At 46.7% G+C, this 25,626-nt stretch overlaps 1 protein-coding gene across 2 annotated transcripts in view; it reads left to right on the top strand.

Annotated features, from left to right (window-relative positions):
* The first annotated feature begins 3,380 nt into the window (after positions 1–3,380).
* Positions 3,381–25,626, top strand: part of CMTM7 (CKLF like MARVEL transmembrane domain containing 7) — a 53,498-nt gene continuing 31,252 nt past the window's right edge. Inside the window, exon 1 of one of the 2 annotated variants that reach the window (XM_072726615.1) lies at positions 3,381–3,573. In XM_072726615.1, coding sequence (XP_072582716.1) covers positions 3,418–3,573 — 156 coding nt within the window. In that variant the 5' untranslated portion in view covers positions 3,381–3,417. The remainder of the gene's footprint in view (positions 3,574–25,626) is intronic. The other variant, XM_072726614.1, reaches the window with a different exon arrangement.

Below are 25,626 nucleotides of genomic sequence, written 5' to 3'. Positions count from 1 at the left end.
TTAGAGGCTGGGAAGTCCATGATAAAGTTGCCAGCCGATTCTGTTTCTGGTGAGAGCTCTTTTCCTGGCTTACAGACAGCAGCCCTCTTGCTGTATTTTCACATGGCAGACAGGGAAAAAAAGAATTCTCTGGTGCTTTTATAAGGGCACAAATGCCATGGGCACTAATCCCTCATGGCCTCACCTGACCCTCATTACCTAAGGCCCCATCTCCAAACAACAAAACACTGGAGGTTAGCGCTTCAACATATGAATTTGTGGACAAAACAAACATTCAGGCCATAACACTATCTAATATTCATTCATTCCCCTTTCTGAGACCTGCACCCTGATTTTCCTTTTGGGAATCAGCCCTCCCCCATTCAGTTCCTGTGGTTCTGGAGAGCTACCCACATGCGGCTATGTGGGTAGGTGGAAATTGGCCTGCTCAATAAAAATATCTAACCCCTGGATATAATGGTGGTTTAAAAGATAGAGCCATGACCCATATTTGGATTAGAGGGCCTGCTATGGACTGAATTATGTCCTCCCCCCCAAATTCATATGTTGAAACCCTAGCCCCCAATGTGACTATATTTGGAGATGGGGCCTTACAGGATAAATAAGGGTAAATGAGATCATAAGGGTGGGGCCCTTATCCCGTAGGACTGGTATCCTTCTAAGAAAAAGAAGAGACATCAGATCTTTCCCCCACCCCAACTCTCTCTCTCTCACCCCCTGTCCCCATACACAGAGGGGTGAGAACATATGAGGACACAGTGAGCAGGTGGCTGTCTACAGTCCAGGAGGAGAGGCCTCACCAGAGGTCAGTCCTGCTGGCACCTTGATCTTGAGATTCCAGCCTCCAGAGCCATAAAAAAATAAGTCCTGACCGTGCCTGATGTGAGCACCTGGATCCACCTGTGCCCGAGATAGGTTTCAGGTCTTCGTACTGCAGTTACACAAATCAAGGAATTCTTTTTGCTTGAGTTTAGTTTCTGTCACTTGCACCCAAAAGCACTGTGACTAATAGAGTCAGCTCTCGCCTTATTATATCCTTTCATTATACCTGACCAGAGATATCATCATAATTACGTTGGTGTAAATGAGGTGTAGTCAGACAGTGATACTCTAACAGAAACCCTGGAACCTATACTCTCTCAGGGGAGGTGAACAAAGGAAAACTGGGAAATTCGTGAATTCTCACCAGTTATTTGAAGACCACGCATCTGTTTGGCTTTCTCTTAGAGTGTGAGATCTTTAAAGGGGATTATGAAGTCCTTTGCCTAAACCTCTCACTCCTCCAAGGGGCAGCCCTTCACACCAAGAAGGCATCACACCAGTGTAGAAATCTCAGTGTGCATGGCAGCAGGTCTGATCTGTGGAGCCTTTTCTTGCACACCAGGCCAGCACCCAGCCCTTGTACAGCCCAGCATCTTGCTCAAGCTGTTAAGTGAACATGATGAAGTGATTAACATAGAGTGGCCACTAGCAGGGATTATTTCCTGGTGGGGCTGGATGGCCACATTGGCCAAGGCAGTCAAGGAAATTCAGCAAAGTCTCAACTCCAGTGGATTCAGGAAATGACAGCAGTTCTCAAACTTCAGCATGCATCAGAATCATGTGGGAGGTGAGGGGACAGCTTGTCAAAACAGAGATTGCTGAGCCTCACCCCAAGAGTTTCTGATTCAGCAGTTCTGGGTGTGGCCCCAAAATTTATAGTTCTCGCAAGATCCCAGGGGACGCTGGTGCTGCTGGTCTAGGGACCATACATTGAAAATCACTGATTTGGAAGATTGCTGGAGAACTGGATCAAGGCCTCTTGGAGGAGGGGAAATTATCCAGTGCTTGGTTTTTATGTTTCCCTGAAACCTTCACTCCAACAATGACCCCCTCTATCATCTCTGTTGTGGATTCCAAAGCCCTGAAAAAGGACTGGAGTGAAAAATGTAAATCTACAGAAAAAAAAAATGATATGCAACATCAACTTCAGGCCTGTGGGCATTGAGGCATGTCAAAATAGAGTGGGTGAATATCTCCACATTCTAGAATTATCAAGACTTTGCCGCATTGATGACGGTCTTCTAATAGGATGGATCAGGCATTATATTTCTGAGATGCAGATTTCTGGGGTCATTTACAAATGAAGTTAGAAGTTCAGCCACAGGAACAGTCTGCTCAAAGGGAACACCGATAACATTAATTACATTGTGGTAGCCCCGTTTGGGCCTGTCTTTGTTCAAAAAATAACCCAGAGGGTGCCTGGTGGCTCAGTCTGTTGGGTGATCAACTCTTGATTTTGGCTCAGGTCATGATCTCAGGGTTGCAAGATCCAGCCGTGTGCTGCACTCCGTGCTCAGCATGGAGGCTGCTTGTCCCTCTCCTGCTCCTTTCCCTGCGCGGTCCCTCTCTGTATACAGTATGTCACTTGCGTAACTGTTTCACAGCATCTAATGGAAGTAAACGTAACTCACCTTGTGCCCCAGTAAATCCACTGGTAGGTCTTTACTCCAGAGAAACAAGAGCTTAAGTCCACCAAAACAAACCTTACCAGAATGTTCACCACAGCTTTATTAGGTACAACAGGAAGGTCTGAAATGCAGGATGGAGTGCAAGAAGCCAAATGAGAGTATTTAGTACGATTTCAAGTATAACACGTCCACAACCAGGCAAAAACGAACCTATAGTGACAAAAAAGCAGAATATTGTGGATGCCTGAGGCTTGGGACCACTCGGGGGTGCGACGAAGGGAAGCAGATTGGGAAGAAGCGCGAGGGATCCTTTGGAGGGTGCTGGCACGTTCTGTGGGGCTGGCGGTGGTCACACGGGTGTACACGCAGGGAAATCAGAGGAGCTGACCCCGGAGGGCTCGGGCACCGCAGCGCGTGTGAAGCCAAACTTCAGTCAAGCAGCCTTCGCACGCAGCCGCAGCCGCGCCCACGCGAAACCCCAGGAGGCTCAGGCCCCGCTGGGGCCCCGCGCCCGCTTCCGAGGGCCCCGGGGCCCCGCCGCCCCGCGGCTGCCTCCCGGGCGACTTCCGCCCAAGGCGGGGGCGGGGGCGGGGGCGGGGAGGCCCCCCCCCCCCCCGGGAAGGCGCCGGGCAGCCCCTCCCGGCCGGGCCCCGCCGCCTGGGACCGCGGCCCCGCCGCCTGGGGTCTCCCGCGGGTCCCGGACGCGTGCGCCCCGCCCCAGCAGCGCCCCGCCCCAGCAGCGCCCCGCCCCCGGCCCCGCCCCCTCCGTCGGCCCCGCCCCGCCCCAGCAGCGCCCCGCCCCGCCCTCGGCCCTCGGCCCCGCCCCCTCCGTCGGCCCCGCCCCGCCCCAGCAGCGCCCCCGCCCCGCCCCCCTCGGCCCCGCCCCTCCCTCGGCCCCGCCCCACTTATCTGGCCGGTCGGCCCCGGCCAGGGGGCAGGCGGCGGGCGGGCGGGCAGGGGCCGCGCGATGTCGCACGGAGCCGGGCTCGTCCGCACCACGTGCAGCAGCGGCGGCGGCGGCGGCGGCGGCGGCGCGGGGCAGCCGGGCGCGAGGGCCTCGGAGGGGCCGCTGGACCCCGTCTACCCCCGCACCTACTCGGCCCTGCTCAAAGTGGCGCAGATGGTAAGAGGCCGGGGGCGCGGCCGGGGTCTGGCGGAGAGGCCGGCGGGGCCCCGGGCTGCGCGCGGCGGGCGGGGGCGGGGGCGGCGGGCGGGGGCGGGGGCGGCGCCAGGTCCGAGGAGGACCTTCCCTCGGAAAGTTGGCGGCGCCGCCCTGGCTCCCGCGGACGCGGCTGCCCGGCGCCCCCCGTCCCTCCAGCCGCCCCTCCGCCGGCCCGACCCGCTTCCCGACAGAAGCCACGGGCACAAGTTGCTCTTCTCCTTCCTTCCTCTTCTCGGGCCGCGCGGCTCCGAACCCAGCCCCGGCCCCTCCAGGCCAGCTCTTCCCTCCCACCCCGGCGGGCAGGGCTGCCTGGAGAGGGCAGGGGGTCCCCAGCCCTCAGCCCCTGGTGGGACCCTCTGGGGACGCCTGGTGGCTCGGCGGTGGAGCGTCGGCCTGGGACGATAAGGTCCCGGGATCGAGTCCCGCATCCGGCTCCCCCCCGGGGCGCCTGCTCCTCCCTGTGCCTTTGTCTCGGCCTCTCTCTCTCTCTCTCTCTCTCTCTCTCTCATGAGTAAATAAAAAGAGTCTTTAGGAAAAAAAAAAAAGGAACTGGGACCCTGGGGGCAGAGGTCCTGGAGCCCTGGACTCTCAAGTTCAAGGGAGGGTCCGGGTCTCAGGGGACAGCTGGGCGGCGGCGGATTGATGGGGAAGGTTTCGTTTTGAGGAGCCTGTGCACTCGTCCCCCTGCTAACCGTAGGGAGCATCCAACCCTGCATTTACGTTTTTCCTGTATATACATTCCTACGATAAAGTTTAATTTACCAGTGAAGCATAGTAGCAGGTTAACAACAATGACTGATAACAAAATAGAGTAACTCTAACCATATACTGTAATAAAAAGTCTATGACTGTGGTCTCTCTCTCTCTCTCTCTGAGTACCTTATTGTACTCACGCTTCTCCTGATGATGTGAGATGATAAAATGCCTGCCCCATGAGCTAAAGCGAGGTGAATGATGTAGGCATTGTGACATAGCATTAGGCTGCTATTGATCTTCTGACTAATCAGCAGAGCAGAGGGTCATCTGCTTCTGAACCATGGTTGACCCTGGGTAACAGCAAAACTGTGGTTGGAGGCGGGGAGTACTACTGTACTCCTTTTGGGGAGCCCGAGTCACCTGAGTGAGGAGTCACTTGTGCAGCCAGGCAGGCGGAAGGGCTGAGCTCTGAGTGTAACCAGGAGCCTGTCACCAAGGCTGGTGTTGTCTGGCCTGTTTTCATGTTCTTCACTCCTTTTTTCCCCTTCTTTAAACGAATTTTTATCTTAAATGCCTTTCCTATTTGTTTGATGTGTTTTGTGAAACTAGGTTGGGCTGTTTGTGACTTTGCTCATTGTAATGCTTGCAGCAAGAATGGTGGAGGGGGAAGTGGTAGTTTTGAAGAGGGGACATAGGAACAAGGTGGCATAGCCAGAAGCTGGTGTCTGCTCAGGTGGGCCAGTCCCAGGGTGCCAGACACAGAGCTGCCTGTGAATCCATAGCACTTTTTTTTTTCTGGTGTGTGTAGAGGGGGCTGTCATTTCCTGCGTGGGCCAGATCTGAAGGGAGGGGGACTGAGTTCCCCTTTCTCTAAGAAGGGTATCTAGATGGACCAAAAATTAAGAAGTGTTGGCTAACACTACTTACAACAACAGACTGCGCTGAGGAGGGTTAGTGTGTGGAGAAGAGAAAGCTCCATTTCATGTAATCTCCTCTAGCCTCTCGCCTGCGGCCCTTAGAATGGGTTGCAGGTGACAGTCACAAGGCCTGTTGTTCCATAGAAGGGAACAAAGACCGGGAGAGCGGCTTCTCTGTCATCCCCCTCTTAAAACGATCCTTAAGGAATCTTAGGGCTTCTTCCTTCCCTGGAGAGTCTGTGATTGCAGGCTGGTTTGAGCAGACCCTTTGAAAGTGAACTTGCCATTGTGGGGTGGTCCTATTGAGAGACTATCTAGGGTTGTACACTTGAGCCTCTTGTCTAACTCCTCCCCATTCTCCTCCCCTTCCTCTTTTCCGGGGTGTTTGCAGGGACATTTGATGTTCCCTCGTCTTCTTTGTGGAAAACGTGTGCATCACCAAGAGTTAATACTTTTGAGGAAAGGCAGATGCAGCTAGAGTGGTGCCACCAGTGGGCACTCAATCCATTGATGTCCAATTTTGACCACTGATATCTCCTTTGCATCCTAAACAGACAGACCCGTATGTCCTAGACTTCCCATAAATGTGCTTTCCTTGTGCTCCAAACAACAGACCTATCAACATATTACCTAATGAAATCGTTGAAAAAGCTGTTCCCCTTGAGAACAACTTCTTTTCTTTGCTTTGAGTCTCTCCTGGGCCACCGAGACCAGAAAATGAGGAGAGATAGTAGGAAGAAAGTAAGTTTCTCGGTGAATGTCGGTACTTGACATGTCACTTGAATGAGTCTTTATAATCTCGTGGCCACGGTAGTTTAGTTTCTTTGGTCTTCCTCTTTAGCCTGGAGACTGTCACATGTTGGCCCTACACAACTGGGTTTCTTTGTTGTTATGAGCTATATTTTTTGAACCCTATCATGGATCTTACTAATGCACTAGGGATTCCATACCATATGCCACGGGTGTGTCATTAACTCTTTTTAAGGACCCAGTGAAGTAACAGGTTTTAACAAAGAAGAAACTGATAGAAAAGTTGGACTAGTAAAGTCACACAGCTGTCAGCAGCAGAGGCCTGACTGGCTGCATGTCCCCAAAGACCCTGCAGAGTTTTAGTTGTTCATAGATCTGGGGAAATCAGGCCACAGTGAGATACCACTTTAGCCCTGGTAGGATGGCAGCAATAGGAAGGACATGATATCAATATGGAGGAGCGATAGGATGTGAAGAAATCAGAGCCCTCATACATTGCCAGTTGGCTCGTGGGAGTGTAAAATGGTGCACATCCTTTGCCAAATAGTCTGGCAGTTCCCCAAATAATTAAACATGGAATTGCTATATAATCCAACAGTTCTAGGTATATACATAAGCGAAGTGAAAACACATGTCCACGGAAAAACTTGTACACAGAGGTTCATGGCAGCATTATTCATAAGAGCCAAGATATGAAAACAACTCAAATGTCCATAAACTGATGAATGGGTAAATAAAATGTGGTATATTCATACGATGGACTGTTCGTCAACAGAAAAAGGAATGAGATATTGACACAGGCTACAACATGGATGATCCACTGATGCGAAGTGGAAGAAGCCAGATGCACAAGACTACATATTCTATGATTCCCCTTAACATGGAATGTCCAGAACAGGCCAATTTATAGAGACAGGAAGTAGATTAATGGTTGCTTAGCATGGGGAGTTTGGGGGAGCATGGGGAGTTGCTGCCAATAGGTAGGTGTTTCTTTTTGGCTGATGAAAATGTTCTTTTTTTTTTTTTAAGATTTTAACCAACTGAGCTACCCAGGTGCCCCAGACGATGAAAGTGTTCTAGAATGGATTGTGGTGATAGTTGTACAACCGTGTGAATATATTAAAAACCATTGAATTGTATACTTTAAATGTGTGAATTGTATCCCAGTAAAGTGGCTAAAAGAAAGATCTAAATAGATCTAGAGAAGAGTTTGGAGAGGGTTACTGTGCATGAAGCCCCTGGGTATGGGAGAACCACAACTATAGGAAGCTCCCTCGCTACCCCCTGCCCCAATATCCACTGCAAGAGGAAGGAATGTCCCCCTGTGGACCTCACAGGATCTGAGCTGAAGGGCCTGAGGAGGGTGCCGTGAGGTCTGAAGGGGTCCACATGGCCCTGTGTGTGACCTCACCAGCATCCCTCATCAGTTCATTTGTTGAGCAGACATGTCTGAGTGCTGCATTCATCTTCATTTCTATGGGAGCGGGGGGGCGGGGGAGGGGGGGCTGTGGGGCTGTGACAAAGTCCTTGTCCTCAGGAAGTCTGGTTTCACTGAGGAGACATACAAGTCCAAGAATTGATGGGTCGACTGGATAAAAAGTCGGGTTGCCTATACCAGGAAGGAAGGAGGGAGGTGTGAAGGCGAAGGTCACATTTGAATTGAACCTTGGGAGATGAGTATGGGTTTGTGAGGTCAGGAGTACTCTTAGCCTCTCTCTATTGCCTTCATTCAGTATGTTTAAGTTGGGGATAAGGGACATGGGGTGTTAGAGTGGAAGAAAATACAGCAGGACATGAGCCAGTACTTGGGCAGTACTGACACCTAGGAAGAGGTGTCATCTCATTTATTAAACATCTGCTATGTTCTTATGTGAGGTGTGTGTGGAATACAGGGGTTAACAAGATAGATCCTTTCTTTTCTTTTTTTTTTTTAAGATTTTATTTATTTATTCATGAGAGGCACACACAGAGAGGCAGAGACAGAGGCAGCAGGAGAAGCAGGCTCCTTGAGGGGAGCCCAATGCAGGACTCGGGACCCCGGGATCACGCCCTGAGCCGAAGGCCAATGCTCAACCACTGAGCTGCCCAGGTGCCCCAAGAGAGACCCTGTCTGCATGGACAGAGAAACAGGGACTGTGATATTTGCAGAACCATATGGAAGAAAATTATAGTTTCATAAGTAGCAAAGATGGAAACTTAAATGTCTCCCAGAAGTTTCATTTATTTACTCAGCAACTATTTGAGCACCTGTTGTGTGCTAGAATACTGTGGAAAGAAGAGTAAATAAAAGGCAGATCAGCCCCTGTACTCCTTAGACTCAAATAGGGAAAATAAACATGAGTAAAATGATTATAAATATGTAACTTAGTAAACTCAGGACAAAAGCTCTCAAAAAGTGGTACTCAGTATCATAGAGAATGATTTAGGGAGTCTGACCATCTGGGACATAAGGAAGGGCTTCTCTAAGGAAGGGATATTTGAAGGATGAGGGAACAGCATTACCAGGAGAAAGAAAAGCACAGGCAATGACTCTGAGTCTAGAAGGAGTATTGCTGTGGTGGAAGAGAAGGGAATAAGGGTGGGCATGGTTTGGCTGAGATGAGAAATATGCGAGGGCCAGACCTTTAAGGCCTGACAGATCATCCTGAGGGTGTAGTCAGTCCTTCATCTAAGAATATCAGGGAAGGGCAGCCCAGGGCAGCCCCGGTGGCCCAGCGGTTTAGCGCCACCTTTAGCTGGGTGTGATCCTGGAGACCCAGGATCGAGTCCCACATCGGGTTCCCTGCACGGAGCCTGCTTCTCCCTCTGCCTGTGTCTCTGCCTCTCTCTCTCTCTCTCTCTCTCTCTCTCTCTCTCTCTCCCCCCCCGTCATGAATAAATAAATAAAATCTTTGAAAAAAAAAAAAAGAATATCAGGGAAGCATCCTATCACTAGCAACCCACCACTGTAGTGGTGATTTTCAAACCAGGGCTGTACCACCCCCTATAGGTGGTTTTGGAACTTTATGGAAACTTTTTTGGTTGTTACAGGGATTAGGATTTCATACTACGTATATACATTTTATTCATTTCAGGATAGCAACGAGGGCACTGCAAATACTTAATATCCTAAAGAGGTGTTTTATCTGAACTAAGATTAAAGAAGCCTACACAGGCTGGGTGGAAGCTGAGTGGGTGTGTGAGTCGGGGGAGAGTACACTCAGTTTTCTGGCGTGAAAGAGCGTTGGAAATACCCTCCAGCAGCCCAGGGCAATTATGAGCTTCACTCTGGAAATTCACAGCCCAGTTCCCAAATAGAATTGGACTGTGGGGGAGCTCACCCTCTGGTATAGCTGTGAATAGACTTATGCGTGGAGAATGACCCAGCATAACCCAGAACGGTCCACCCCTCTTTGTTCTGCTTTAGTTCTGGGTAGCAGGGGAGCACCAGTTTGGTTCCCACATGCAATCTGCACACCCATGTCCTATTTCCTGGAAGCCGGGGGGTTAAAGGCAGCAAAGAACCTCACTGCCAAGATTCTTTCATTCCCAGCCAGATCCTGATCCAAAAACAAGAAATTACTTTCCATCAATAGCCAAATAAATAAAAAATTTAAAAATAAGCTCATAACAAGTTATGAGCTTTATTCCTGATGACAGAAGTAATGCTTGTTTGCTGTAGAAATGTGAGGACACACACAAAAGAAAGTAGACTCCCCCACTCTCTGTTTTCCAAGATTAGTATTTAAAGTAAAATTTTATACCATTTCATAGTAGACATCTATAATTTGGGATGGTTTTGTTTTATATAAAATTAGGATGATGTACATCTACTTTGTAAATTTTTTTTTTAAGATTTTGCTTATTTATTTGAGAGGGAGAGAGTGGGAGAGCACAAGCATTGGAGAGGGAGAAACAGGCTGCCCATCCAGCAGGGAGCCTGATGTGGGTCTCTAGCCTACGACCCTGGGATCATGACCCAAGCCCAATGGCAGCTGCTTAACCGACTGAGCCAACCAGGTACCCCAATGCTTTTTTTTCTTTTGCTTAATATGTGATGAGTATTTTCTTGTGTCACTTAATCTTTGTCTGTAATTTGATTTTGAACAGCATCATAGTGGCTAGTCATGGCTGTACGATGGTCTGTGTAACCAGCCCCCTCCCCCTTATTTTGCCTCAAAGTAGCTTCCAGTTCTGTCCATGTATAAACAAGACTGTGGTGAACTTCCTTATAGAGAAGTTCTAGTGTACACATCCATAAATCTTTCCTTGGGATGAATGGCAGTGACCTTTTACAGAGAGAGAAATGAAGTGCTTCGTGTCCTTCAGAGCATGGTGACATGAAACAATGATGTAAACCTTTTAATATCTAGAAATTAATGGATGTCCCTTTATCATCCAGAAAATTCAAGGAGTCAGATGTGATGGTAATCATATTTTAAGTTGTAATAGTATTTTTGATGTCTGATGGTTTGGAAAAGGAGCAATGACATTGATGGGCTAGAAGGTTCTGTAGTGCTTTTATTTTATTTTATTTTTTTTTAAAGAATCTTTGATGCATTTAATTATTATTTTTTTTTAATTTTTATTTATTTATTTATGATAGTCACAGAGAGAGAGAGAGGCAGAGACACAGGCGGAGGGAGAAGCAGGCTCCATGCACCAGGAGCCCGACATGGGATTCGATCCCGGGTCTCCAGGATCGCGCCGTGGGCCAAAGGCAGGCGCCAAACCGCTGCGCCACCCAGGGATCCCTCTGTAGTGCTTTTAAATGCGCTTGCATTTATATAAGTAATGGCAACAGCATCTGCATAAATCTGAAAACCAAATAGTACCACACTTTATTTATTCAGGCTGCAGAGCAAGTGGATTTCTTAATTGCTGGCAAGAATTCCCCTCCAGGGTACCCCCAAAACCACCTGCCCCCAGAGTGGAAACCAGTGGCCAGAGGAGATGGTTACTGATGAGGACACCAGATGAAGGATCCACCAGGCTGTGGGGGGTCAGGGAGGAGCATGAAGGGTGTAGTGTGTGGGCCCGTGTGAGTCAGAAGAGAGTCCCACAGACTTGGGGGCATTACAGTGGGTATTCAGTACCCCTCCAGGGCAATCCTGGGCCTCACCTGGGGGGGGACTCCCTGTGTGGGTCAGTGTTTTTAGTTAAAGTCTGGCATCAGGGAAGGGCTCCTCTCTGCCGTCCTTCCTCCCAGGCCCTCATCCCCCCACGATGCTCTCCGCGCTTCCTGCCCAGCGCCCCTGGACATCCATCTGTTTCCTCCTCTGCCGTCTGCTCCGGCGCGGGCCCGGCGTGCTGCCCGTGCCAGCCTCCCTCTGACCCGCCGCCTGCCACATGCTCGCCGTCTTTGTCCCAGCCTGGCTCAGGGCTTCCCTGGCCCGCTGCTCACGCTCTGGCATTCCGCATGGGGGCCTTAGCAGCTCCTGGCATCGGTGGCCTGGCGCTGGGCCAGGTGCTGGCTGCTGGTCGCTCAGCAGCCCCAGATCCTTTCTGAAGGGAAGGAGGGCGAGAGGGGATCTCTCCACCCGGCCCATCCCAGTTCCCTGGCAGAAATCTCTGAACAGAGAAGCTTCTCAGCCTTCTGCAGAAAAAGCAGTTCACCTGGTTTGCGTTTTAATCAGCAATGATAGTGAATGGCCCTTCCTTTTCCTGGGGCAGCAACATTCTTTCTCTCTTTCTTTAGATACATAAAAGGATAGGTGAATTGATAGAGAAGGAGAAATTTTCTGTAAAGTGGTTTTCACATATTACCCACAGAATGGATCCCTGTGAAACCTAAGAGCGGTATCATCTTGGTTTTTCAAGATGGAGAAAATGCAGGTCCTTCAGAAGGGCTTGAGGAGGAAACAAAGGAGAAATTAATTGTTTCAGGTGCAGAGTAAATTAGAAACTTCTGGAAAGCATCAATAATTACTATCATGTGACCTCAGTGTAGTTTTACTCACCTTTCCTCATAGGTTTATGTTTTACTCCTTTTTAAGATTTTATTTATTCATTCATGAGAGAGACAGAGAGGGAAGCAGAGACATAGGTGGAGGGAGAAGCAGGCTCACCGTGTGGAGCCCCATGTAGGACTCGATCCCAGGACCCTGGGATCATGCCCTGAGCTGAAGGCAGACACTCAACCACTGAGCCACCCAGGTGCCCCTTCCTGATGGGCTTTCTTTATTCCCCTAAGAAGGCGGTGGCAATGCTAGTGATTGTTTGTGAAGTCTTTTTTTTTTTTTTTTTAACTTTTCCTCTCAAATGAAAAGGTAGTACTTTGATAATAGTGTTTATCATGCATTGAGTTCTTGTCAGCAGCCACTGGGCTAGGTGTTTTACATGTGTTACCTCATTTAATCCCCATGATAAGTGGGTCCTATTGTTATCTGCATTTTACAGATGAGAAAACTGAGGTGGGGGAGGTTCAGTAACTCATCGAAAGTCACAGCCATAAAAAGTGAAGCCCGGTTTTTGGACCAGGTGATTAGAGTCCAGATCTTGAGCTCATGAGAGGACCATCTGGAATCATTTCTTTCTCATTATCCAAGCACCATGAGTATTTTCCTGTGTCATTAAATCTTGTGTGAAAATGATGTGATACATGTATAGGAGTCCATTGTTTGGTTGTCCCATAACTCATCCCTTTGGCTCCTTGTTGGCGGGCAGGCTGTGGCAGATCTAAAAGGAGGTGGATGCTCTGAGACGCGACAGCAGGTGCTAGTGGCAATTTCACCCTTTGCCAGAGATGAAATCAGCCGGAGTAGGGAAAACCCCCTCACTGGGGTATTGAACAGTATGTCTATAGTATTTTAGAAAGTGTATTTACATGTTACCCACAGGGCTGCTGGAAGGCTTAAGAGAAAACCAGCATTATTATTCTCATTTGTAAGTCACGAGTTCCTCCTGGAAGGGTTGGGAACAGAGAGGGGAACTAGGGTTTGAGTATCTGCTGTAGTGTGTCAGGCAACTTTACATGCAGTTTCCCTTTGTTGAACCCTTTTAGTGATTCTGTATTATTTATTTCCCCCTTGTTTTGGTTGAATGGAAGCTGAAAGGTTTTGTAACTTGCCCAGGGTACAAAATATTCATTAAATTCTGCAGCCAGCGCTTGAACCCAGGTGTGGGCAGGGCCTAGCCTTTTCCCACTGTGGTGTGCCATCTCTCCATGTAGAGTAAGCAGGCTTCCAGGCTAGCCCATGGTGGCAGACACACCCTAGGGTGACCCCCAGTGAGTTAGAACTTTGTGTTATTCCATCCTCTTAAGTGCAGGTGGGCTCTGTGACTTGTTTCTAACCATCAAAATATAGCAGAGTTGATGGGATGTCATTCCTGTCGTTATGTCATGTCATATGCCAAGGTGAATGGATATTTTGGATGTAATTAAGGTCGCAAATCAGTTGATTCTCAATTAATCAAAAGGAGATCATCTCCAAGTGAGCCTGACTTAATCATGTGAAAGTCCTTCAAAGAGGTACTGGGTCCTTCCCAAAGGGGGAGATTCTCCAGCTGTCCCTGGGAATCAACTGCTTTGGGTGTAGGGCAAGGGCCTGGCAGAGGGCCACATGGCAAGCACTTATGGGCTGTGTCTAGAAGCTGAGAGCAGCCCTCAGCTGACGGCCAGAAAAACAAAAAACACAAAAGCAGAGACTCCATCCTACAGCTGCAAGGAACTAAAATTCACCAACAACCATGTGAGCTTCGAAGAGGATCCCAAGCCTCAGATAAAACACCAGCCTGGCTCAAACTTTGACTGCAGCCTGCGAGACCCAGGGCAGAGGACTCCCAACCTGGCTCCCAACCAGTGGAAGCTGTGACATGATAAATAAATGTTTTAAGCTACTTAGTAGGGTACCTGGGTGGCTCAGTGGTTGAGCATCTGCCTTTGGCTCACTTAGGTCATGTTCCTGGGGTCCCTGCAGGGAGCCTGCTTCTCTGTCTGCCTATGTCTCTGGCTCTCTCTCTATGTCTCTCATGAATAAATAAATAAAACCTTAAAAAAAAAAAGCTACTTAGTTTGTAGTCTTTGTTACACAGCAGTACATAACTTTGTCACCCACAGAGCCCATGTATCCTGCATCAGATCTGGCACTCTCATGGCTGCTCCTTGACAAGAGAAGATGGAGCAATAGCAGTGCCATTCTTTCTTTTTCTTTTTTCTTTTTTTTTTAAGATTTTATTTATTTATTCATGAGAGACACAGAGAGAGAGAGAGGCAGAGACACAGGCAGAGGGAGAAGCAGACTCCATGCAGGGAGCCTAACGGGGGACTCCATCCCAGGTCTCCAGGACCACACCCTGGGCTGAAGGTGGCGCTAAACTGCTGAGCCACCCGGGCTGCCCGTAGTGCCATTCTTATGATAAGAATAGCCAAATAATTTTTATATGGGCTATGGTCAATATCATTGAATTCCTATGCAGTATATCTGTTGAGCTTTTGCTTTAGGTATTGTCCTGCATGCTTGATATGCAAGAACTCATTTATCATTACAGCATTTCTAGGAAGTGTCAGTATTCCCACTTTACAGATGAGGGAACACACGGGGCCTTCTCTGCAGCCTTTAGGCTTGTAAGAATTGCCTCCATCTCCCAGGTGACCTGCTCTCCTCCATGGTCCCACCTGGAGCCATTCTAAAAAATAAAAGTCCTGATCCAAACAGAAAGTATGAATGTGTAATTGCTCAAATTATGTTTACTTTTTAAAAGATAACATGAATAGGGTGCTTGGGTGGCTCAGTTGGTTAAATATCTGACTGGTGATTTCCGCTCAGGTCATTGGTGGTGAGATCCAGCCCCGTATAAGTCTCTACGCTCAGCTAGGAGTCTGTGTCAGATTCTCTCTGCCTCTGTCCCTCCCCCAGTCACTCTCAATCCTCCCCCCCTCTCAAATAAATAAATAAATAAATAAATTGTTTTTTAAAGATTTTATTTATTTATTCATGAGAGACACACAGAGAGAGGCAGAGACACAGGCAGAGGGAGAAGCAGACTCCATGCAGGGAGCCCGACATGGGACTCAGTCCCAGGTCTCCAAGATCATGCTCTGGGCTGAAGACAGCGCTAAACCGCTGAGCCACCCGGGCTGCCCCTAATAACTCTTTTTAAAAAAACAGATACCATGATCAAGATTTAAAAGTAGAAAAAATCCTCCAATTTCCACTGTCCTTTCTGGAATCTACCAGTGATACTGGTTTCTTATACATCCTCCAGGAATTACTTTGTGCTTGTGTGTGTGTGTGTGTGTGCACATGTCCCCTCTCAGCCCAGATAGGAGCATACTTATACTCAGTGTTCTGTACTTTCATTACTTAACTTTCCATCTTAGAGAAATTCCATATCCATTCAGAAAGTGTTCTCATTCTTGGTAACAGTTGCATTGCTTTTAAGAGGATGGATTTACAATCATTTATTTAACTAGCCTGCCATTTATTTAGCCCACACTTGGGTTATTCCCCATCTTTTGTTGTCTCAGTGCTGTGACAGATACCCTTCTCCATAACACAGTTTTGTATGTGTAGAAGAATATCAGAAGTCCTTAAATAGAACTTATCAGAAGTCCTTAAAAATAGAACTCTCAGGGATCCCTGGGTGGTGCAGCGGTTTGGCGTCTGCCTTTGGCCCAGGGCGCGATCCTGGAGACCCGGGATCGAATCCCACGTCGGGCTCCCGGTGCATGGAGCCTGCTTCTCCCTCTGCCTATGTCTCTGCCTCTCTCTCTCTCTGTGACTGTCATAACAAAAAAAAAAATAGAACTCTCAGACCAAATGTTGCCTGCTCTTGGAAATTTTTCATCTGTCCTGAAACTTAGATTTGCAGATATCACCTTGTTATCTTCCCCTGCAGGGCTTCAGGGGCCTCCCACATCCATTGGCATTGAGAAAGGCACTACTTAATGTTCACTGTTCAGAGTTCCACTTAAGAATTTAAGAACCGGGAAAGTTTAGGTGACAAGAAAAGTTGTGTGACCGGCATTTTTCTTAGAATTTCCCAGCATCCATCACAGAGGCTGTTGAAGTTGGCTTCCCTAGAAGTAGAGCTAGAGATGAGGTTCTTGTGCATTTGGTCCATTCTAAGTGAGGGAGGCAATCAGGGACAGGAGAAGGAGCTAGACAAAGATGGGTTTTAGAAGTCTAAGCCTCAGCCTCTTTCAGAGATCTCTGGAAAATAAGGTGCATCACAGAGATTCTCTTGTTTTGGGGCAGTGGAACTGGGCTTTTGTACCTCTCATGGACTACAAATGTGGGGGTGAGGGAGAGGAGTAGATAAACTCCCAGGAACCTCTGAGCCAGACAGCTGCATTGGTCCAAGGGAAATCGTTAGCACAAGGCTGAGTGTGGGAGGAGTTGGCAGGGGCGTCCCCTGCATACCTGGGGGGTGGTGCAAGTGAGCAGCGCACCAATGGAGGGCCTGCTTGTGTTCCTTAGGAGCCATTGGAATTGCTTCCGTCTTTCTGATCTCTGCTGAGGCTCTAAGCTCGTGCAGTCTGGGCCTTAACAAACCTGACTGCTGACTCCTTCTGCCCGCAGAACTTGTTTATCAATATTCTTGCCCAGCCACCCTCTGGATTGGCAGTGCCAGGCTGCTCAGCCTTCTAGACCACACAGGACTTTTGATACTGCTTTTTGAGGTCCACTTAAACAGTCATGTTATTTGTTTATTTATTTTAGTTCCTATTTGAAACAAATGAACATGTACTGAATGAGAAATAAAATCAATAGGGAGCAAAATTATTTCTGTAACCTTTTATAAGGGTATTACAAGCAATATAATGATAGTAAAATAACTTGACCATGTCTGACTTAACTCCTTGGAAGAACTTAACATAACCCCAGGAAATTTTCCTGGAGAAAAGCAATATGACTTCAGAGATGGGGCCTTATTGATACGTCCCATTGTGAGTTTCACTTGGAAGAGGCACCAGTAACCCTTCTATTGATGTGACACTTGGGCTTACAAGGATTCCTTACGTATCACTGCTACTGAGCAGTGCATCCTGTTTATTGACTGCCACTTAAGTAGAGGGAACAACTCTGCAGCATAATGTGCATCCCCTGGGTTTCACAGGGGTCTCCTTGCTGACCTACTCTCACCGTTTGTGGTAACATCAATCCCACATTTAGAAATGTGATGGCTACGTCAACATACAGTCATCTTAGTATGATTTAGGGGTAAATAACTGCTTTCCAGTTGTAGTGGGTTGAATGATGGCTCCCTAAATATATGACCACATCCTTATCCCTGGAACCTCTGAATGTTACCTTGTTGGTAACAAGGGTATTTTCAGATGTGATTAGGTTAAGGTCTTGAAGTGACTATCTGAATTACCTGGGAGATCCCTGAGTCCAGTGAGAAGTGTTTTTGTGAGAGACATACAAAGGAGAAGGTGATATGACCACTGGTTTGAAACCCTCTCCTGGTTTCTCAGGTGTGCTCTGAAACCAATCCCCCCTACTGGGAGGTCAGGGGGAGCTGAGGAAGGAGGCACATTTGGTAAGCAAAGGGAACTTACATATGAGTGGGTTCTGCACCTGCCCTCCAAACCTTAAAAGTTTACATAGAATCCTTAACCTTGTATAGTCACATACACTGTCCAGATGTTCTCAACACTGCATCACCATTTCAAGGCTCTGTCCTCGGAGCAGCCTCTGGGAGCAGGAAAGGTAAGCAGAACCCACGTTTCAAGGATGGGGAGAGGGTAAGGATCTCTGTGTGCCCAGGTCCATCTCACAGGTCAACTGGAGGTCACATCTGTTTGATGACCTTCTCCAACAGTGATGTGAAGCTGTGGCAGAGATTGCAGTGATGTGGCCATGAGCCCAAGAACACCAGGGCAGCCACTGAAAGCTGGGAGAAGCAACAAATGGCTTCTCCCTAGAGTCACCAGAGAGAACGCAGTCCTGCCGACAGCTTGGTTTAAGCCCCGTGATACTGATTGCCACTTCTGAACTACAGACTTGTGGAAGAATAAATTTCTTTTACTCTAAGCTATTGACTTTATAGTAATTTCTCACAGCAACCACAGGAAAGTAGTACAACCAGTTCAAGACTTTCCACTGTAGTGAGATTCTCAAAATTTTCAGCATAACGGATTGTGGACATTTAATATTTTCCGTTTTAGAAGCATGGCTCATTTCTAGGAACAGTGTTTCAGAGAAGAGATGGCCATCCTCTGACACTCTGAATGGCAATTACATCTCAGTCTTCTTTATTTTGGTATATCGTTTTCCTTAATAGCTTATTCAAAAAGAGAAGCGGTCCTTGAATTTCTGCTGAGAAAAGCAGAACCATAAAGATAGAGTACACATGAAGAGAAACTCAGAGAGTCATCCTCAGATGGCAGAGTGGAGACAAAAAGATGAAAAAAAGTACATTCCAAAGAAGAGCTGCTTCTAGCTTTCTGCGGGTATTGAATGAAGTGTCCCTAATTCCCCCAACCATTAGATTGCCAAGTAAATTTTATAGCATTCTAGTAGAATCTTTAAAGATAGGATGTTGCAGTCCCCAAAATATGTCTTGGTCACGTTAGCACTGCTTTGTGTACTGCTTATGAAATAGTTGTTATTTTAAAAAAATGTTTGTAGGGGTTCTTGGGTGGCTCAGTCGGTTAAGCATCTGCCTTTGGCTCAGGTCATGATCCCAGGGTCCTGGGATGGAGTTCTGCATGAGGCTCCCTGCAGGAAGCCTAATTCTCCCTCTGCCTATGTCTCTGCCTTTCTCTCTGTGTCTCTCATGAATAAATAAATAAAATCTTTTTTAAAAAAATTAATATACAAAATAAATGAATTTTAAAAACTATAAAAATTTTTTAAATGTTTGTAGAAGTGCCCAATGATGTAAGTCTCTAAATTATATATGCTTTTGTAACTTTTTACTTATCAATAATTCGATTTACAGAACTTTGCAGGAACAGTGCAGGGAACTCTCCATATACCCTTCCCCAGGTTCTCAACTGTTCACCTTTTAACACATTTGTCTAGTCATTTTCCATGTATATATAATTTTTTTAAAGATTTTATTTATTCATGACATTGACATTACCAAAGAGTCCAGGACAGAGCAACTGCATCACTGGACATTAATGTTGATTTGGAGGGCAGTATTTTGTAGCTCCAGTTGATGCAAAAGCAGAAGGGGAAGAAAACAAAAACATTTTTTGATTGTGGCACACCTTATCTCAATTTTAGTGCTTTTATTTTCACAACAGACCCTTTTGCTAACTTCCTATCTGAAGTTAAGAGTTTATAGTTCATGTTGAACTTAACTGCATGTCCTAGTCAGAAAGAGAAGGAAGGAAGGAAGGAAGGAAGGAAGGAAGGAAGGAAGGAAGGAAGGAAGGAAGGAAGGAAGGAAGGAAAGCTCAAATGTCACATCCTTGGGACAATGGCTAAAATTTATTGAGGGCTCATCACCTTCCAATTCCTATTCTGTGAACTTGACATGAATTACCTCATTTAATCTTCCTGACAGCCCTATCATTTAGGTACTACTGTTTTTCATATTTTATCCCAAGCATCTGAATTCACAGTAATTATGCAGTCAATTACTACACACTGGCCGCAACTGGATGACAGCAATTTAGTTGTTCACCCGAAACTCACGCTCCCTCTTTTCATGAGTGTGGGGTAGCTCCTGATTGACAGCTCTGCAGCCAGACATTTCCTGTGGCCTGTGTCCGTATGGCTGTGCCACTAGTTCTCACCAGTGGAATCAGAGTAGAAGAAATATTTGTTGCTTCCTGCCAGAGGCTTTTAAGAGACAGGATTCTCTACTCTTTCTTTCCTTTTCTGTCAGCTATAGGTGGAGGCTCCAAGGCCTTATTTTTCATATTTTATAGATCAGGAAACAGAAGCAAATCCAGGTGTAGAGACTGTCTGCTTCCCCTCTAGATATCTCCCCGTCCTGCCTCTAAGGGGCCTTCTCCAAAGCCCTCATCTGAAGTCATCCCCCTAACGCCACCCTAACACCATCACCCTGTACAATTGCCCAGTTCTGACACCTTCACAGCACTTCTTTTTTATTTTAAGGATTGTATTTATTTATTCGTGATAGACATGGGGGCGGGGGGTGGAGAGGCACAGGCACAGGCACAGGCACAGGAAGAGGGAGAAGCAGGCTCCATGCAGGGAGTCCGACGTGAGACTCAGACCCATCCATGGTCTCCAGGATCACACGCTGGGCTAAAGGTGGCGCTAAACCGCTGAGCCACCTGGGCTGCCCTTCCCAGCACTTCTTTAGCCGAAATCCCCTTGTCCATTTCTTTGTTACTCTATCACAGTGGGTCTTCTCATCAGGACCTGACCAGCAGAGGGACATTGACCTTGCTGTCCGGGTCACCTTGGGGTGCCTTGCTCCTACGGTGGTTCCTGGAGCATAGAAAGCCCTCACAAGTTTTTTTATTTTTTGTTTTTTTAATGAATGAAAACATTTTTTTGACAAAGCCCTGGTAATAGCACTCCTTTCAAAAAAGTCAGCCTGGATGAAATGCTTGAGACTTGGATCTTCCTTGGAAGATAGGGTAATGCTTCATGGGGAAGTGTCTGCCAAGGGGTGGGGTGTGGGCCCGTTGTGGGAAGGGCCCCTGTGCCAGGCCTGGAAGCACCAGGGTACCTAGGGCACTAACTTCAGGCCAGAAAGGGGGGGGGGGGGAAATCTCTCTCTGTGGAGGGAGGAGAGGCTAAGGAAAATATAGGTGGGACCCTAGCAAGGAGAGGGTAGGATGCTCATCCTGGACTGACCCTTCCTCCCTCCCTCCCTCCCTTCCTTCCTTCTTTCTTTCTTTCTTTCCTTTCTTTCTTTCAAAATATTTATTTATTCATGAGAGACACAGAGAGAGAGGGAGACACAGGCCGATGGAGAAGCAGGCTCCCCACAGGGAGCCTGATGCGGGACTCGATCCCAGGACTATAGGATCACAACCTCAGCCAAAAGCAGATGCTCAACCACTGAGCCACCCAGGTTCCCCCATCCTGGAGTTTCTGGCAAAGTTACAGTTACTGCCCTTGCTGCCAGGGTGAGAACTCCTTTCTTTTTTATTAGTTGAGTTGACAGGTTTCCACTGACTCACACAGTCAAAACAGCCGGTTCCTATGCCAAAGCAAACAGGGACAAGCGGAGGGATGAGGGAAGTTTCTGTCAGTTTGTCAAGCTGTCAGGGGACAGAACTCCGAATTTAACCCAACGTCGGAAACACTGACTAGTGACATTACTGTGTTGGATTGAAGGCTGAAAAAATCAAATGCCAGGTGTGGCAAGCTCAATTTTGGAAAATTTCTATTTCTGGCTCAGGTGCTAACCCTGTGATGTGGTCCTAGTCATGCATGGCCCTCTGCCTGGCAGGGCGCTCTTTCTAGTGACTTCAGTTAGTCCCTGTTCTGCCCCAGCCCTGTGCCGGGACTGAGGCTGAGGCTACGGTGATGAACAGGCCAGATCTGCCTCTCCCCCGTGGACAGAGAATCCGGACTCTGAATAGGTGCCATGTTCCATTACCTTTAGGCACCATTGTGTTAGGCACTGCTACGAAAGAAAAAAGATGGTAATTCTGTGACACAAATCTCGTATTTAGAATTTTTATTTCATGCTCATTGGAAGAATTTGTTTATTTATTTATTTATTTATTTGGAAACGGGGGGGGGGGGGGTAGGATCAGAAGGAGAGGGAGAGGGAGACTCTTAAGCAGGCTCCATGCCCAGGAGAGGGAGAGGGATACTCTTAAGCAGGCTCCATGCCCAGGACTGAGCGTGACTGGGGGAAGGCTCGATCTCAGAACCCCAAGATCATGACCTGAACTAAAATCAAGAGTCAGACGCTTAACTGACTGAGCCACCCAGGCACCCCTGGAAAAATTCTTTTGGACCTAATTAAACTGATTTTATATCCTCTTGTGAATATATAAAAGAAAAATTGATGAAGGAAAATAAATTGCTTAAGATATTCCTATGACCTCTTTACAGTCAGAGCCCTCCTCTTCTAAATCCCCCCCCCCTTTTTTTTAAGTATTTTTATACACCCTTTTGTCCTTTGTGCCATCAAGAGTGTGAGCAGTGGAGATTACTGACAAGAGTCCATCAAAGAACTAAAAGCTGTTGGGGCTCATACGCTGGTTTTTGACTCCCGCTCTGGCAGTGATGCTAAACATGCCTGATCCCCCAACCTGCCATCTCAGGCCCACCAAGCCCTGGTTCTCAGGGCTCCGAAGAGTGCACCACTCCTGCCTCTGGAATCTTCCATGCTGCTGATGCCCTTCCAAAAGTTTTGATGTTGGCACATGGCAGGCCAAGGTAGCTACTCCACAGCTACTGTCTGGTTTGGCTGACAGTATTTTTAAGGTACAGCCCTGACTTGAGGGAAGGAAAAATGAGCAAGAATGAGCATCTTTGAATCAGTGAAGTGTGGTTGACTGTAAGGGTGGTGAGCATCACGAAGGAGGAAGTAGAGGATGCTGTGAGCACAGATTACCGGGGTCTTCCCTAGTCTATAGTCAGACTTTCCTGGGGCAGGAATCTCCCCAGAGTATGGGAAGGGTCAAGGCAGGAGGAGAAGGCGAGTGTTCTGGAGGAGGGAACAGCCTTTAACAGCCTTTGCAAAGACCCGGTGTTGAGAGACAAGGTAGAGGTTTGAAAGTTTCTTGGTCAGTCCAGAGAGTGGGCTTTTTGGTAGCACTAGAATATGAAATTGCTGCTAGCCACAGAAATTATAAAGCAAAGTTCACCCATGGCCCCACCATTCCACAAATTCCACAGACGATCTATTTTGGTCTTTGTCTGAGCGTGTACATGAAGTTTGCAGAGCCATAATCCTACTGATTATAATCATGGATTCTGCTTCCTCTCTTTTTTTAAATTACAAAATTCAATATTTAGTAACATGTTTATGTTGCTGTAACATCTTCATAATTGTGCATATTATGTACTATCATCTAAGTGGATATTCTTTAATTTACTTAACCATTCACTTTTGAACATGTGGGTTGTTTTTGAGCTTTTAGCTACTATAAATGATATTACATTGAACATTTGCAGAGGTTGGCAAACTTTAGCCCCGCCTCCAAATCTGGCCTGCCACCTGTTTTTGTAAATAAAGTTTTATTGGAACACAGCCAAACTCGTTCACTTCTGTATATTGCATATGGCTGCTTTTGTACAACGATGGCAGAGCTGAGTAGTTGCAATGGCCCTCAAAGCCTAAAATACTTACTGGTCCTTTATCAAAAAAAAAATTTGTCAACCCCTGGGAGCACCCGGATGGCTCAATTGGTTAAACATCAGACTCTTGTTTTCTGCTCAGGTCATGATCTCAGGGTCATGAGATTAAGTCTCTCATGGGACTCTGCACTGGGCACGGTGCCTGCTTAAGATTCTGCCTCCCTCTCCCTCTGCCTCTCCACCCCATCTTGTGCTTGCGCTCACTCTCTCGCTCTCTCAAAAAAAAAAGAAAAGAAAAATTTAAAAAACAAAGGATTCACAAAGTCTAATAGTATAAGTTGGGAAGTTTCTCTATGCCTCTGTTTTGCTACCACCCTTCCCTGGTGATAACATTTTTTCCATAGTTTGCTTATACTCACTGTCGGTATCTTGCTTTTTAAAGTTTTCATTATGGGAAATTTTCAGCATAACCAGGCTGAGAATATTATAATGACCCCACACCTACCTGTCACACAGCTAAAACAATTATCAATACATGGTGGATCTTGTTTCATCTGTATCTCTGATCTGCGCCACAGATTATTTTGGAACAAATCCGTATTTCAGTATGCATTCTTCTTTAATAACAAGCACTTATATTATTGTTGTCACAATATAAAAAACTAACAGTAACTGCTTTCCATCAAATATCCAGTCTGTTCAGCATTCTTCATTTGTGTGTGTGTGTGTGTGTGTCTGTGTGTGTGTGTGTGTTTAAACAATCGGTCTGTTCAAATCAAGATCCAAACAAAAATCATATGTTGTATTTAATTTATAAATGTCTATCAAGTTTTATTTATTGATTGATTTATTTAATTGAGAGTGCACGTGGGAGGAGAGGGCAGAGGGAGAGAATCTTAAGCAGGCCCCAGGCCTAGCACAGAGCCCAACATGGAACTTGATCTCATGACCCTGAGATCATGACCTGAGCCGAAATCAAGAGTCAGATGCTTTATCGACTGAACCACCCAGGTGCCGCTGTCAAGTTTCTTTGAATCTGTGCATTCCTCTCCATCCTTTTTCCTATAACTTACTTATTGAATAAACATTCATTCCTGTGTTCATTCCCACTGAGTAGATGTATCTGAGTGCATCCCTATGGTGTCATTATTAACAAGTGCTCCAGTCCTCTATATTTCCTGCAAGTTGGCAATTAAATTTAGAGGTTCATCAGATTCAGATTTGTTTGTTGCAAAACTACATCGTAGACGGCGAGGTGTATTTCCATCAGGAGATACATGATCTCTTGTTATCTCTATTTTCGTGGTGTTAAGATTGATCAGTGGGCTTAGATGTTGTCGGCTTGTTTCCTCCATTTTAAGGTGGCCACCTTGCTTTTTTAGTTACTTTTCACCTTCCTGTTTTACTTTAACAGTATATATTAGAAGTCATCGCATAGGGTTCTACAACACATAATTACTCATTTGCCTCTTTCCTCACTCAATGTCTGCCCCATAATTGCCAATTCAGGCAGGGGACATGTTCAGAGTCTGTTCCAGAACTCTCTCTACCCCTTCAATTCTTATGACGACCTAAGGTTTTCCGGTTCCATTTTAATGATTAACTTTGCATTGACTTCGAAAGTTTGTACCTGTTTGTTGTTCTTTATAATGATACTTCAACACTACGTTCATAGTTCCTGTTTGGTGCAAATCTCTGCTCTTCCCTTCATGTCTGACATTTCTTACTAAGCCTCATTCTGTTGCCTTCTTCCTTTAGGAAAATATGAAGTACAGATTACTGAGATAATAAATATTCACATCACACAGGCCATCTACCCCTGAACAGATGTCCAGTTGAAGTCAATATCAATCTCTGTTCCCTGGGGCCAAGGAAAAGGGTGAAGAAAAATAAAACCCAGGCACTGCAGGAAGAGCCCCCCTGACTGGGAAGAAGAGGGAAGCTGATGAAGTGGTGGTTTCTATAGTTTCTCATTTACACTCAGCAAGAGACACTTTCTAGAAAATTGAGTGAAGGAAGAGGTGTTGATAACCCAAGAGTGTTATGATACAGGGCCTACAGATTGTTCACTGTAATAGAATGTTCCATGGATCTCGTGAGGATTTTGTTTTGCACTTAATACACGTAGAGCATGTAGTTTGTGCCTGGCACTGTGCTCATCACTTTTCCAATATTACCTCAGATGAGATAACCCTTTAAATGAGGTTCTGTTGGCCATTCCCACTTTCCAGGTGGGAAGACAGAGGCTCTGGTAGGGTATGTAGCTTTCCCAGGTCACACAGCTAGTAAAATCCCCACTGCTGGAGGACATCTTGAGTAAGTCACCTAACCTCTTTATCCCCCAGTGTCCACATCTGTGAAATGGAGATGTTGGTTTCACCTGGTCCCCAAGCTACTGTGAGGATCCTATATGAGGTATCAGAGCTCTGAGGAAATGTTAGTTATTATTCTATCACCTCCTCTCGGTGCCTAGTGAGATCTTTAATCCTTTCTCCAGAAATCAATGGCATCTGTTCATATTTATTAGTCCTATT

This window comes from Vulpes vulpes, chromosome 11 (assembly GCF_048418805.1).
Source record: "Vulpes vulpes isolate BD-2025 chromosome 11, VulVul3, whole genome shotgun sequence".
In the NCBI taxonomy this organism is placed as follows: Eukaryota; Metazoa; Chordata; class Mammalia; order Carnivora; family Canidae; genus Vulpes; species Vulpes vulpes.
Note: the sequence above shows the minus strand (reverse complement) of the source record. Positions and strands in the feature narration are given on the sequence as shown.